The following is a 13764-nucleotide window of genomic DNA, read 5'->3' on the forward strand; positions in this document are numbered from 1 at the left end:
ATGCCAGGGAGCCGGCTCTGGGTCCCCCAGAGCCTCTGCTGGGCCAAGGCCCCTCCCCTTCCCCAGCTCTGTGGCGCATCTGTAGGGGGGGAGGGGCATCAGAAGAGACAGTGAGGGGCAGGAGCGGGGCAGCACCCACTCGGGGCGCTACCACCACCTGGACTCCCTCCCACCAGCCCTGCAGCAGGGAGAACCTGCCCCAGGCTCCTGCCTCTGCCTCCAGGGGCTGCCCCATGGGGTGGGGGCTCGCTCCCTCCAGGGGGCAGGGCCAGGGGCCACAGGGAGACCAGAGGAGCTGGGACTGCAAACCAAGTGGGAGAGACCCATAAGCAGCCGGAGCCAGCCCCTGCCTGCCCGCCTCCTTGGCCCAGATGGGCAGCTCCCTGACGCCCGGCTCCTGCCTCTCCCAGGGTCAGGAAGCAGAGACCCCACCCCTCCACCCAGGAGGGTCAGCCTGCTTTCCCCCACCTCTGTGCAGCCAGAGCCAGGGCCAGGGCAGCAGGTGCGGCGGCCGCGGGCCAGCAGCTCAGCCTCCAAAGTCTGACCCCCTCCCCAGGACCCCCTCGGCCCGCGCTCCCGCTCCCCCAGCCTCACTGAACACACGCCTCCCAGACGCTAACTGACAAATTTATTAAGTCGTGGAAAGAGCTGATCACCAGAGAACAGACAGACACGGACGTTCACAGACCAACAGGTAGCTCAGGGGCGGGTTTGCGGGAGGGATTTCCACTCACGCGGCCGGCCTTGTGTCTGGACACAGCGCAGGCGGCTCCCCAGAGGGTCCGACAGAGGGGATGGGCTCCTCCCCACTTCTCCAATCCCGGCAGGCGGACCCCCGCAGAGCCACAGGGAGGGCTGTTTGGCAACGGCAGGTGAAGGCGTAGCCTGGAGGAGGCCGGTGTGGCGTGGGGGGAGGGAGTGGGGCACTCTGGGGTAGGGGCCCCAGGACATTCCGGCCCCTCTGCAGGGCTCTCCTGAGGAATGGAAACTTCCAGAGGCGGGGAGGGGCAGGGTCTTCGATGGAGGACACGCCCCGCCCCCACTCGGCACCGCACGGCCCTTCCTGGACAAGGCCCATCTCTGACCCGCAGGAGGGCGGGGGCCGGCAACACAGGACCTGAGGAGCAAAAGCGCAATGGCCCTTTCTTCCTCATTTTGGAGATTATAAAGTAGTTTCCAGCCCCAGGGCTGTGCCCGTCCGAGCTGGGGCGGGGCCCAGCCCAGAGCGGGCCGGGACAGCGGCAGGTGCTCAGGTGGTCCGTGGAGAAGGGGGGAGCTTGCTTGCAAAACAGCCCAGGAGGCCAGCCTGTGTCCAGGAGCCAACAGGGTCCCTCGGGCTGGGGTGGGAGGGGGAGGGGACAGCGGGAGGCCCCTCCCCCGCTACGCCCCGTCCTCCTTCTCTGAGGTCCAGCGCCTCAGGAACTCAGAGCACAGCCCCCCAAGCCCTCGTGTCCTGTGCTGGGTGCCGCCGGGGGCCACGGTCAGAACTGGGCGTGGTCCACCTCGTCCAGCCAGGACGCAGGGCTGGCCGGGAAGTCGGGGTAACCTCCGCTGCTCCCCGTGGAGAGGTCGGAGCTGGGTCCGTTTCCCGGCAGCACCCTCATGGGCGGGGGTCCGCCCGGAGCCCCTGAGGGCACGAGGCCCAAGCCGGCTTCTGGGTACACCAGGCTGGACAGGAGGGGCTGTGGGCCAGGCAGGCTCTGTGGGGCCGCGGGGGACGGGGCGATGCCGTAGGGGCTGCTGGGGCGCAGCTCCCGGTACTGCTCCGTGCCTGCCAGGCCGCCGTGCTCCAGGGCAAAGCTGCCCAGGGCTCCCGCGGGCCGGCCCAGGGCTGGGGTGGGCTCCCCCAGGCTGCTGTAGAGGCCGTTGGTGGGGCCCATTTCCGCCAGGGACGGCTCCTCTGCAAGGCAAACAGGGCTCCCGTCAGCACCCGCCCCTCCCCTGCAGTCCCCCCCATCCCCTGGGGTCCCATCCTGCAGGGCGGAGCCATCCTTCTGGGGTTGCCCTCTGCCCCCAGGCTCTAAGGCTCCCGCCCAGGCCCCTGGGATGGGGGTGGGACTCCTGTAGGCTCAGAGCCAGGGCCTGGGGTTCTAGGATGGTCCCCAAGGCCAGAGAGGCCGCGTTCAGAAGAAGCTCCGGGAACGCCCGCTCCGGGGAGGGCGCAGGGGGGTCCCTCGGAGGGCGCGGGGCCTTGGTGGCCGCACTGCTCTCCCACCTCGGAGCAGCCGGGAATTGCGATGGCCGAGGAGGCGGCAGGGCGCGGGGAGCCGGGCCGGTGCGGGCCGGGGGCTCTGTCCCCACCGCCGGAGCTGCAGGGCCCCCTCCGGGGGCCGCCGGGAAGCGCTGTCCAAGGCGAAGGCGGGGGCGCCCTCACCCGTGAAGGAGACCTCGGCGTCGCTGTCGGGGCCCTCCTGGGCGCTGTCCTTGTCCGCCTTGGCGCTGCCGCGGGAGCGCTTCATGGTGCGGAAGTACTGGCCCCAGCGCTGCCGGCCCGCGTCCTTCTTCAGCCGCTTCTCCTTGGCCCGGCGGTTCTGGAACCAGACCTGCGGGCGCGCGGCGGGCGGCGGTGAGCGGGGCCGGGGCGCGCGCGCGCGCGGCCGCGGGGTCCGGCGCGGGGCGGCGCTGACCTGCACGACGCGCATGTCCAGCCCGGTCTCGGACGAGAGCTGCTCGCGCACGTGGCGCGCCGGCTTGGGCGAGGTGTTGTAGGCGCTCTTGAGCGTCTCCAGCTGCTTGGCCGTGATGGTCGTGCGCGGCCGCTTGGCCGTGGCCTCCGCCTCTGCACGGCGGGACGCGCGGTCAGGCGGGGCCGCTCCGGGGCTCCCGCGGGCGCCCCGACTGCCCGCCCGGCCGCCCTGCGCGCGGCGGAGGGGGACGTCTCCCCGGGACCCTGCGCCCGCGGAGCCGCGCGCACCGCTGGCCCCCGGCGCCCAGGGGTCCTCCGTCGGGGAGCCGCCGCGCCCTGGGCCGAAGATCACACAATCCCGACTTCTTCCCAGCTCCCTCGCCCTGGACCCCAGGTGCCGGCTCCCAGGGCGGCTCTGCCGCTACTCCCCACCCGGCCCGCCCGCCCCAGCCCCGGAATTCCTGCCCGCGGGGCCCGGGCGGGGCGGGGAGGGAGGGGTTCCCGCGGCCCGCACTGACCTCGCTGCTTGGCCGTCTCGTAGTCCGCCTTGCACACGAGCCTGCTGTCCTCCAGGAGGTAGAATTCGTCGCCCGTGGCCAGCTGCCGCTTGCACACGACGCAGGCGAAGCAGTGCAGGTGGTACACGAAGTCCTGCGCGCGGCGCACCACCTGCGTGGGCGGGATGCCCAGCTGGCACGCGGCGCACTTGGTCCCGAAGCGCCTGCGGGACGCAAGGGTCGGGCTCAGCGCCTTCGCCCGGAGCGGGTTGGAGCCCGACGTGGGCGGGGAAGGCTCGGTCCGCCCGGCGGCCCCGCCAGGGCCAGGCAGAGCCTCTGGAGAGAGGGAGAGACCGGCTCGGCCGTGGCTCCAGAGCCCGAGGCGCCCCCCACCCCCCAGCACTGGGACAAATACGCGCCCAGTTTGGGAGGGGGCAGTTCGGTAGCGTTCTACACGCTTGGGCTCCTTTGTAACGGGGTGCTTCCACGGTTTACAAGATAAAGTAATTTTTAGTTTCCAAATACTGTTTGCTGACGAGGCGGCCAGGCCCAGCCACCTCCGGGGGCATCCCAGCTCAGGATGGCGGCGATGGGCGGGGTGGAGGCCCCCCCCCGCCCCCGCCGGCTCACTTGCAGGAGTCGGGGTGGAGGCCCCCCGCCCCGCCCCCGCCCCCGCCGGCTCACTTGCAGGAGTCGGGGTGGAGGCCCCCCGCCCGCCCCCGCCCCCGCCGGCTCACTTGCAGGAGTCGGGGTGGAGGCCCCCCCCCCGCCCCCGCCGGCTCACTTGCAGGAGTGGGGGTGGAGGCCCCCCCCGCCCCGCCGGCTCACTTGCAGGAGTGGGGGTGGAGGCCCCCCGCCCCCGCCGGCTCACTTGCAGGAGTGGGGGTGGAGGCCCCCGCCCCGCCCCCGCCGGCTCACTTGCAGGAGTCGGGGTGGAGGCCCCCGCCCCGCCCCCGCCGGCTCACTTGCAGGAGTCGGGGTGGAGGCCCCCCCCCCGCCCCCGCCGGCTCACTTGAAGAAGTCCTCCTTGCAGTACAGGCTCTCCCCGCGGCTGAAGCAGCGCTCGGCCAGCGGCGCGTGGCAGTCGCTGCACTTGAGGCACCGGCTGTGCCAGTGGCGGTCCAGGGCCTTGAGGATGAACCGGTCCAGGATGTGCTGGTCGCAGCCGGCGCACAGCGGGATCTCTGTGGGCACGAGGGACCCTGGGTCGTTCGAAGTCACCTCCTACCAGCCCCACCGGCTTCGCGGCCGAGGCAGGCCCGGGACCCAAGCCTGCCGAGAGGGACCCGTCTCTGCAGCCCCTGGAGCTGGGCAGGGGGCGTGGGGGGGTGAGTGGGTGCCACCTGCGTGGTCTGTGAGCAGGAGGGTGGCCAGACCACCCCAGGGGCCCAGACACTGCTTCAAATGTCCCCAGTGCCCCAGTGAACTCCAGGAGGTTCGGCCCTGGGAATCCAGCGTAGGCCGGCGCAGGGGCTGGACACAGGCTGGGCACAGGGCACTCCCTTGCCTGTCCTTGCACAACTAAGTGTCATGGCTACACTTTCTAGAAACATCCAGAAGGTGTGTGTGGCCTCCCAGCCTGGCCCAGTCTGCTGGCCATTGAGGTACAAATGTGGGGTGGCCACAGGAGTACAAGTGGCCTGTGGGCACCAGGCTCAGGCCGGGGTGCAGGAGCACACAGTAGGTGCCTTCCCTCCCACACCTGGCCTTTGGGGGCCCGGCATCCTGGGGTGCCTGGGGCTTGACTACCCTGCTAATTTGGAAAAGGCCTCTGCGAGCGGAGAGCCAGGCAGGAGACAAGACTTGCTGCTATATTGCTTGCAGCTCAAGGGTAGCACCGTCCCACCCCTCCCGCCGCCGGGCTGGGACAGAGACCCCGGGGGGAAGCAGCTCTCTGGGGTCTGGGAGTGTAAAACCCGGCTCCACCCTCTCTCTCTGCGGCCGACTCGTCCCGCCTCTGGCAAAGCCGGGCCCGGTACGGAGCTGCGGATGCTCGGCGGGCCCGGGTCCCCACGGCGAGGACCTCGGCTGTGCAGCTGGGGTGGCACAAGTCCGCTCGGCGCGAATCGGCGCGAATCAGCACCGCGGGGCGGACAGCGCCGGGCCGCGCCGCCCCGAGCCCGCTTCAGGCAAAAGCGCCCACGCCCGCCCCGCTCCACCCCGGCTTACGCTGCATGGTGATCCGGCCCCGGCGGGGTCTCCGTCGCCCAGCGTCCCGGAGCCGACGGCGCGGCCAGTCCTCTCCCCTCCCTGCGACTCCCTCCTCTCCTGCCTCTCCTCCCAGCCCTGCAGCCACCCCTCCCAGGAACCGTCGGAAAATAAATAAATAAGGGGGCAGCGAGACCCCGCGGCGGCACGCAGCCCCTTCCCCGCCTGCCCGCTCGCTCGGTCCCTCGCGCTCCCACCGCGCCAGCCCGGAGCCCGCGGGGAGCGGCCCAGGGCGAGGGGAGCAAGGCTCGTGCCTCCCGCAGGCTGGGGGCCGGGACAAGCGGGCTCTCTCGAGCCGCAGGCGGGTTCTGACCGTCTGGGTGTGGACAGAGCAGACGCCGGGGCGGGCGGCCAACCGTCCCCCTCGTTAGACGCGGCTCCGCCGGACGGGGTCGGGCGGGCGTGGGCCGGGAAGAGCCCTCCTGGGACGCTCTTGCCCCAGGGCCACCTGGCCCCGCGGCAGCTCCCCGCACGCCCTCCAGCCGGGAGGACCTTCTCCGCCGAGGTCCCCGCACACCCGACAGCGCCCGGGGCCCCGACGCAAGCTCGCACCCGCTCCCGTCCAGGTCCCCCCTCCGGGCCTGCGCTCGCCGGGGCACCCACCTCTGCGCAGGTCGGCCCTCCGCGCCAGCAGCGCCAGCAGCAGGTCACCGCCCGCCGGCTCCCGGGCCGGGCCCAGCTCCGCGCGCGCCTCCATGAGCCCCGCCTCCGGCGCCGGCGCTCCCCGGGCCCCAACTTTCCCGGGGTCCGGCCAGGCCCCGGTCGCAATGGTCAGAGCGACTCCGGCGCTGCTGGGCGCTGCGCCCGCGGGCGGCCCAGGGGCCCGAGACTCAGGCCGCGCGGAGGGCGGAGCGGCCGGGGGCGGGGCCGAGACGCGGGGCGGGGCCGGGGGTCGCGGACACGCGCCAGGGCGGCCGCGGGCTCTGCGGGCCTTAGCGCGGGGACCTTGCAGGGCCCGCGGGAGGGGACGGGTGAGGAGGACGGAGTCCAGCCCGACCACAGGCGTTAGGCCCCGCAGCTTCCTGTCCCGGCGCGGGCTCCCTGTGAGCTCCAGCAGGGCTGGGGGTCCTGGGAGGACGCCGGCTCCTCCCGCGGCCGGGACTGGGGCTCCGGAGCGGGTGCAGCGGCGGGGAGTCTTCGTGGCGGCGCCTGGAGCGCGACCCGGAGCTCAGAGAGCGCGGGAGCCGCAAGGAAGGCCTCATGGCGGCCGCGACCCCAGACCCTCGCTGCGGACTCGCTCCCAGGCTCCCACCGCCCGGGCCGCGGCCTGGGGCGCGTCGGGAAGGAGCAGGGTTCTGGGGAGGGAGCGGGCTCAGGCCTTCGGCCTGGACACTCAGCCAAGACTGCGGGTCAGGGGCACTGAGCGGGGGAAGCCCCGGACACACCCTCGGCTCACACAGAAGTCTCGGCGCCTGGGTTTGCAGCTTCCTGCCCTGAATCCAAACAGGTGAGCGGTCGGAGCCCCTCTGTCCCTGGGAGTCACCCAGGCCTCCTCCAGCTGCCCGGCCCCGTCTAAGTGCTCGGGCTCTAATGCCCCTGCAGACCCGCGCCGCGCCCGTCGCCACCGGCAGCGCGACTCCCTGGCTCCCTCCTGCCCCGCGCTTGTCACCCTAGAAGGGCCAGGGCCAGGGCGCCGGGGCGTGGAGCGGAGTTGTCCTGGCGTTAAGTGTCAGCTGTCGCAGAGCACGGCGGGGCCATGTGTGGCCTCACCGGGAAAAGCCGGTAGCGGCGGAGGCGGCGGCCCCACGCCGCTGGGCATCTGGCGAGTGCGCCAACAATGCCTCCATTATTTCCCAACGTCGGCGGCAGCGGAATGGTCCTTGGGGAGGGCGGTTCAGGCGGGAGACCCGGCCCGGGGGCCAGAGCAGTGAGGGGCTCTGGTCTGGGGAGCAAAGGAAGGCCCGACGCAGGCCAGCACCAGGCCCTCGGAGCCGTCCCGCGCCTCCATGTCCCGTCCCGGTTCCCCGGACCATCCCTCGCCGCCCGGTTCCCCGCGCCGCGCCGGCTCTTACCCCGAGGCCCGCCGAGGCTGCAGACGGCGGTGGCCGCGGGGGCCCCGGGCCCCTCTGGGTCGCGGTCGAGGTCCGTCTCCAGCAGCATAGCGGCCGCCGGGCAGGGCCGAGTCGCGCGTCCCCCGAGGGCTCGTAGCTCCCCGGCCCGGCGCGCCCCTTCCGCGTCGCGGGGCGCTCCTGGAGGGCCGGACGCTGTCCGCGGTGCTGAAGGAGGCGCCCGCCGCCCGCCCCGCCTGCGCGCCCGCCCGCCCCCTCCCCGTCCCCGCCCCCCGCCCGCCCCGGGGCCTGGGCTGTCGGCGTCGGGCGCGTGCCCCTCCCGTGCGGGCCTGGCCGGACTCGGCGGCCCTCGCCTTCGCCCCCGCAGCCACCCGGCAGCCGCGTCCGGTTCCGCTGCGCCCTGAGCTCCCCTCCCGGGTTCGCAGCAAGCGGGTCTCCGCGCTGGACGCCCGCTGCTCGCGGCGCCCTGGGGCTCCCCCCGCACAGCTGGCCTCAGCACCTCCTCCGTCCCAGCCGGCAACTGCTGGGCGCGCTTCAGGCCACCGGGGCGCCCCGGCCAGGAGGAAGGGCACCTGGGGTCACCCCCGACACAAACGCGTGCCAGCGCGCCGGGGGCGACCCCAGGGCACTCGGGGCTTTCCCGCCAGAGGCCCTCCCGGAACCCCGCGGCGCTGGGCGTGGGCAGCCGGGGTTCCTGGGGCCTCCCTCCCCCAACAAGGGCTGCCGCGGACCGCACTCTGCCGGGAGGTCCGCGAGCTGTCCGGCGGCCGCCCCAGCCCGCAGCGGCCCCAGCGAGCTCACCGGCCACCCGTCCCCAGCCTCCACTTCCCACCGGACCCTCGCGGCCGTCCGGAAGCCCCGCCTCTCAAGGACCAGGTCCCAAACGTCAGATCTCTTTATTTTTAAAATGTATTTAAATACAAAATGCTCCCTTTCTCCGCAGGTAAGAAATCCCACCAACATCTCCATGTCATTGGGCTTTTAAAATGCAAATCCTTCCATTAAAAATAAATAAACATTTAAATTACTCAGCTATCACCAGTATTAGTCTCAATACTTAAAACTTCAGAAAATAGACGTGAACCTCGCCCAGAGCGCCCCGCTTCGGAGCGGGGCAGCGGGGCAGCGCCGGCGGCCGGGCCCCCCGGGCCATTTCGCCAAACCCGGGTCCGCGAGGAAGTCCTGGGGCGCACGGCGGGGAGTGGCGGCTTCTGAGGCCTCTCTGGACCCCGACGCGCGGGCCACCCGTGTCCGTGCGCGACCCACCGGCCGGAGACCCCTCCCCGCAGGGCCCCCGGGAGGCCGCTGGCAGCCACCGTAGTGAGTACAAAACAGGAAACTGGCGGAGCAGGAAACATTTACAGCCGCGGGGCACACAGGTGAAGCCGGCCCTGAGAGCAGCCCGACAACCAGGCCCACGCGGGGTCTCCCCGTCGCCGCCGTGCGGCAGCTGCGCATGCGCCTGGCCGCGTCCCGGTGGGTGGGGGGTGGAGAGCTCGGGCCCCTGCAGAGGTCCCTGCGTGCGCGCCCTCGCGCGGAGCGAAGCCACAGGACCCCTGCTGCTCCCGGCAGAGCACGCGCGGAGCCCACGGCCCTGAGCTCCCGCGGAGTCACCGCGGGGGCAGCCACCGAGCTTCCCCCGAGGGCTCGGGCAGGCGCGGGGGCGGGGGCGCGACCCCCGGAAGACGGCGAGGACCCTCGGCGCCCTACACGGCCGGGTGGTGATGCCGCGGCTTCCAGCGCTTCGACCTCACCCGGAAGAAGAAGTACATGACCATGAGGAAGAGCGACGAGGCCACGTAGAGCAGCACGCAGAGGCTCATGTCCAGGCTGGAGAAGCCCACGCCCAGGAAGGGCACGGCCGCCTCGGCCTCCTGGCGCGCGCCGGGCCCCAGGCGGCTCTGCAGCCGCACGTCCAGTGCGCGGCCCCAGCTCTCAGAGAGGGGCGGGCTGGGGCCCGGCGCCCCGGGCGGCCGCGGACTCTGGGCCTCCTGGCCTCCGCGGGCCTTGGCCGGGGGCGTGCGGCCGCGGTCCTCGGCGCGCCCCCCGCCGCCCCCCAGGTCCGCGGAGTAGGTGTCCAGGAGGTTGTGGCCGCCGTAGTGCCGCTTCAGGAAGGCCAGCACCTGGTCCTCGGCCCAGCGGTGCAGCCCGGTGATCTCCTCATGGCAGGCCGGGCAGAGGTCCGGCGTGGGCCACGGCGCCTTGGGGAACTTGGGGTCCTCACTCGAGTGACCTGGGGAGGAGAGAGGCCGGGCAGCCGCGGCGCACAAGCCGCCCGCCCAGGCTTCAGGGCCTCAAAACGCGCCCCAGGTGAAACACCGAGGAGCAGGCCGCTCCCCCACCCCGCCGGTGCTCAGCGCCACGCTCCCAGACGGCCCACGCTGCACTGCCCCCACCGCCGTGGACGGCCATGAAGCCTGCAGTGCGCAGGCGGGGCCCACGTGGCAGTGGCATGAGCTCGCCGTGTGTGACGAGACGTGGCTGTCCGAGGCCGCGGCCCGGTCAGTGACAGGCCAGGGGCCCTGCTAGCCCTCCCGAGGTGGACGTCCACCCCAGCCCAGAAGCGCTCCAGAAGCAACCGTGGGCCGTGCCTGTGGACCCCGGGCCCGGCCGCGAGCGCCGAGTCCACGGAAGCCAATCTCCTTAGGGCTCAGCTGCCGCCCCGGGCGCGGTGGATTAAATAAAGAGCCGCGTTCGGGGCGTTCCCTTCATTTCTATTAAATGTATTAAGTGTATTTGTCGGCGGAATTATCTCTAAGCCTAATTTTAATCTGTCATCGACTTACAACAGCTTGAGCCCCGCAACGCTGGGAAAGCACCTGTGCCCCATTTAGCCGGCTCGCCCGAAGCGCGCGCAGGTCTGGCGGCAGTCCGGGCAGAGTGCCGACGGCTCGCCGCCCGCCCGCCCGCCCGGCCCCTCACCTGCCAGGCGGCTGTTGACCGCGTTGTGGCCCCTCCAGAGCCAGAGCACGGCCTGGTCCGCCGTCCTCACCGAGTCCAGGGATTCTCTGGCCATCTCCTCGAAGTGCTGCCCGCACTCCTTACAGCCGAAGAAGGTGTGCACGTACCTCCTCACGGCCCGCAGCACGGCGTGCGGGTCGTCCTCCAGACCTAGGCGCACAGCCGAGTGGGCTCCGGGCGGCACTGCCCGTGGAGTAGCCCACCCGGTGCGCAGACGCCACGCCCCCACAGCCCGCCCCGGGCGCCTCCGCTCTGGGCCCCCAGCTCCGGGCAATTGCTCTTGACTGCCACGCACCGGGGAAGCCAGAGCCAGGCCCCCGGGCGGTGCTGGCCGCGGCCCACCTGGCTGCTCCTGCTCCTTTGGGGGGTGGGGGGTCTCCCACCCACTGGTTCACTCCCCAGATGCCCACGACGGCCAGGACTGAGCTGGGCCGAAGCCAGGAACTCGGCCATCTGAGCCAGCACCGCCGACCCCCAGGGTGGACGTCAGCAGGAGGCGGGAGCCGGAGGCCAGGCGGCACGCTACAGCCGGGCGTCCTCGAGCGGCCGCTCACCCACTGTGCCGCAGGCCCACCCTCTCGCGGCCAGCAGGGAGCACTCGGCCCTGCCCCTGCACTGACTCCGGGGTCCCCCAGGCCCTGGCAGGACACCGGCCCCGCCTCTTGACGTCTGCAGGCCGCGGTGCTGGCTCAAGTAGCCGGGCTCCTGCTGCTGGCCGGGGAGACCCGCACTCAGGCCCCGGCCCGGGCCCCTTCAGGCTTAGGGAGCTAACCAGCAGATGAGAGCTGTTTTTTTTTTTTCTCTCAAATAATTAATTAAAAAAAAAAATCACAAAAGCCTAAACCACTTAAAAACCACAGTTTAGGCCGGCGCCGCGGCTCACTAGGCTAATCCTCCGCCTTGCGGCGCTGGCACACCGGGTTCTAGTCCCGGTTGGCGCGCCGGATTCTATTCTGGTTGCCCCTCTTCCAGGCCAGCTCTCTGCTGTGGCCCGAGAAGGCAGTGGAGGATGGCCAAGTGCTTGGGCCCTGCACCCCATGGGAGACCAGAAGCACCTGGCTCCTGGCTTTGGATCAGTGCGGTGTGCCGGCCGCGGCAGCCATTGGAGAGTGAACCAACGGCAAAAGGAAGACCTTTCTCTCTGTCTCTCTCACTGTCCACTCTGCCTGTCAAAAAAAAACAAACAAACAAACAAAAAAAAAAAACCCACAGTTTAGGCCGGTGCCGCGGCTCACTAGGCTAATCCTCTGCCTTTGGCGCCGGCACACCGGGTTCTAGTCCTGGTCGGGGTGCCGGATTCTGTCCCAGTTGCCCCTCTCCCAGGCCAGCTCTCTGCTGTGGCCTGGGAAGGCAGTGGAGGATGGCCCAAGTGCTTGGGCCCTGCACCCCATGGGAGACCAGCAGAAGCACCTGGCTCCTGGCTTTGGATCGGCACAGCGCGCCGGCTGCACTTAGGGGGTGAACCAACAGTAAAGGAAGACCTTTCTGTCTCTCTCACTGTCTACTCTGCCTGTCAAAAAAATAAAGAAAGAAAAGCCACAGTTTAAGAAACAGTCTGGCCTCCCCAAACCACTCTGGACAATGAGTGACACCCAGTGTTCCGGAGGCAGGGGGTGGGGGACGGATCCTGAGACCCCCCGCCCCCGCCCAGACTACAGGGGGTCGTGAGCCTCCCAGGCCGCCCGCCAGGCTCTCTCCACACAGGGCCAGCCTGGGAGGACCCTGGCCCCACGGGGTCTCAGGTCACTGCGCGCACGGCCAACCCCTCCTGGCTGCGAGGGTCATCGGGCAGCAGGTGGCATCCAGCGTGGACATGGCCCTGGCTCTGCCCCCGGCCGTCTGCCCGCTCCCCCGGGAGCGCCCCAGACATCTGCCCCTCATCACCCAGTAATCCCCTGCTGGGGACCCTAATCTTTGAAGTGGACAAGAGCCATAAACCTCCACCTGAGGGGATTAGCGCCCTCGGCGGGCGTGCAGTCCATGGCTCGACACGCGACACGGAGGAGGCCTCCCAGACTTAATCCCGCGGCCGCGCCTGACCCAATTCTCCCGGCAGGAGCTGGCTCCTCTGAGACGGCCGCCGTGCCCACGACTTGTGCTGCCAAGGCGGGCGCGGGGGTCAGGGCTGAGATCGCCCGCGGGGGGGGGGGCAGGGCTGAGACGCGCCCACGGGGTGGGGGGGCAGGGTTGACGAGCCCGCGGGGGGGCAGGGCTGAGGCGCGCCCACGGGGGGGGGGGGGGCAGGGTTGACGCGCCCGCAGGGGGCCAGGGCTGAGGCGCGCCCGCGGGGGGGCAGGGCTGAGATCGCCCGCAGGGGGGCAGGGGGGCGGTGTGGCCTGCCTCACGTCCAGCGCTCCCCGTAACGCCCAGGAGCTGCAGGGGACGCCTTCGCCACGCTCACCCCAGAGCCTGGGGGGCAGCGAGCAGTGACACCCGAGGACAGCTGGGGGCTGCCCTGAGCCCACTGCTTCTCCCCACGGGGGGGCCCACACCCCGTGAGCCTGGCTGGGTCCCCAGGTCCCCGAGGGGCCGCCCTGAACCTGATGCTACCTGGAGGGGAATCCGGCGCTGGCCTGTGCCAGGTGTCCCAGCACCCCAGAGTGACGGCTGCCAAATGGCTGCGGCCACGGGAGCCACGTGGCACTGACACAAGGACGCAGCCGAGCCCTGCTGGGGCCGGGAGCGAGGTGGAGGGTGTGCCGGTGTGCTGCTCAGGCTCGACAGCTGGGAAGCGCCCTGCGGCGGGGCGAGCTGCCGGCACGGCGAGCTGCCGGCACAGCCCCTCTGCCCACGCTGCGCCTGCTCACGCGCCTGGGAGCACAACAGAGGGCGGCCCAAGTGCCCGGGGCCCTGCACCCACGGGGGAGACCTGGAGGGGGCTCCTGGCTCCTGCCTGGCCCAGCCCAGCCACTGTGGTCATCTGGGAGTGAACCAGCGGATGGAAGGCCCCGTCCCGTCACTCTGCCTGTCAAGTCACTATAAGCCTTCAACAAAAAAAGGAGAAGACCAGCTTGCTTTGGTCAAGGCTGTTGGTGACGCTTGGCGCTGGCCCAGAGCCGGTGCAGCCAGGAAGCAGAGCGCGGTCTCAAGCCGGTAAAAATCCAACCAAAAACTTCAGCGTCTGGCAAAGGGCGGGAAACTCAGCTCTGTTCCAGCTCCTTCCAATAACCCGAGCCTGGGAACCTGGCCTTGGCTGCGGGCGGCTCAGCCCCACCTGTGCGTGGGGGGGGCCTAGAACAGGTGCGTCTCACGGGCCCCCCAGTGGGAGCTGCCCTGAGGCCTGGGGACCGGGCCTTGGCTGCGGGCGGCTCAGCCCCACCTGTGCGTGGGGGGGGCCTAGAACAGGTGCGTCTCACGGGCCCCCCAGTGGGAGCTGCCCTGAGGCCTGGGGACCGGGCCCAAGCGTGGCCAGGGCCAGCAGGGGCAGCCTACAGCAGCCCAGGAGCTGCGAGAACAGGAACGT

General features: G+C 71.2%; 1 protein-coding gene across 1 annotated transcript in view; it reads right to left on the reverse strand.

Moving 5' to 3' along the window:
• Window positions 1-619: 619 nt before the first annotated feature.
• Window positions 620-13764, reverse strand: part of LOC133771421 (LIM/homeobox protein Lhx3) — a 30781-nt gene continuing 17636 nt past the window's right edge. The window contains exons 11-15 of the mRNA XM_062207244.1: window positions 4136-4307; window positions 3145-3347; window positions 2628-2779; window positions 2375-2543; window positions 620-1900 (exon numbers count right to left, since the gene is read on the reverse strand). Of these exons, the coding sequence (XP_062063228.1) occupies window positions 1482-1900; window positions 2375-2543; window positions 2628-2779; window positions 3145-3347; window positions 4136-4307 (1115 nt within the window). The 3' untranslated portion in view covers window positions 620-1481. The remainder of the gene's footprint in view (window positions 1901-2374; window positions 2544-2627; window positions 2780-3144; window positions 3348-4135; window positions 4308-13764) is intronic.

This window comes from Lepus europaeus, chromosome 12 (assembly GCF_033115175.1).
Source record: "Lepus europaeus isolate LE1 chromosome 12, mLepTim1.pri, whole genome shotgun sequence".
Classification (NCBI taxonomy): Eukaryota; Metazoa; Chordata; class Mammalia; order Lagomorpha; family Leporidae; genus Lepus; species Lepus europaeus.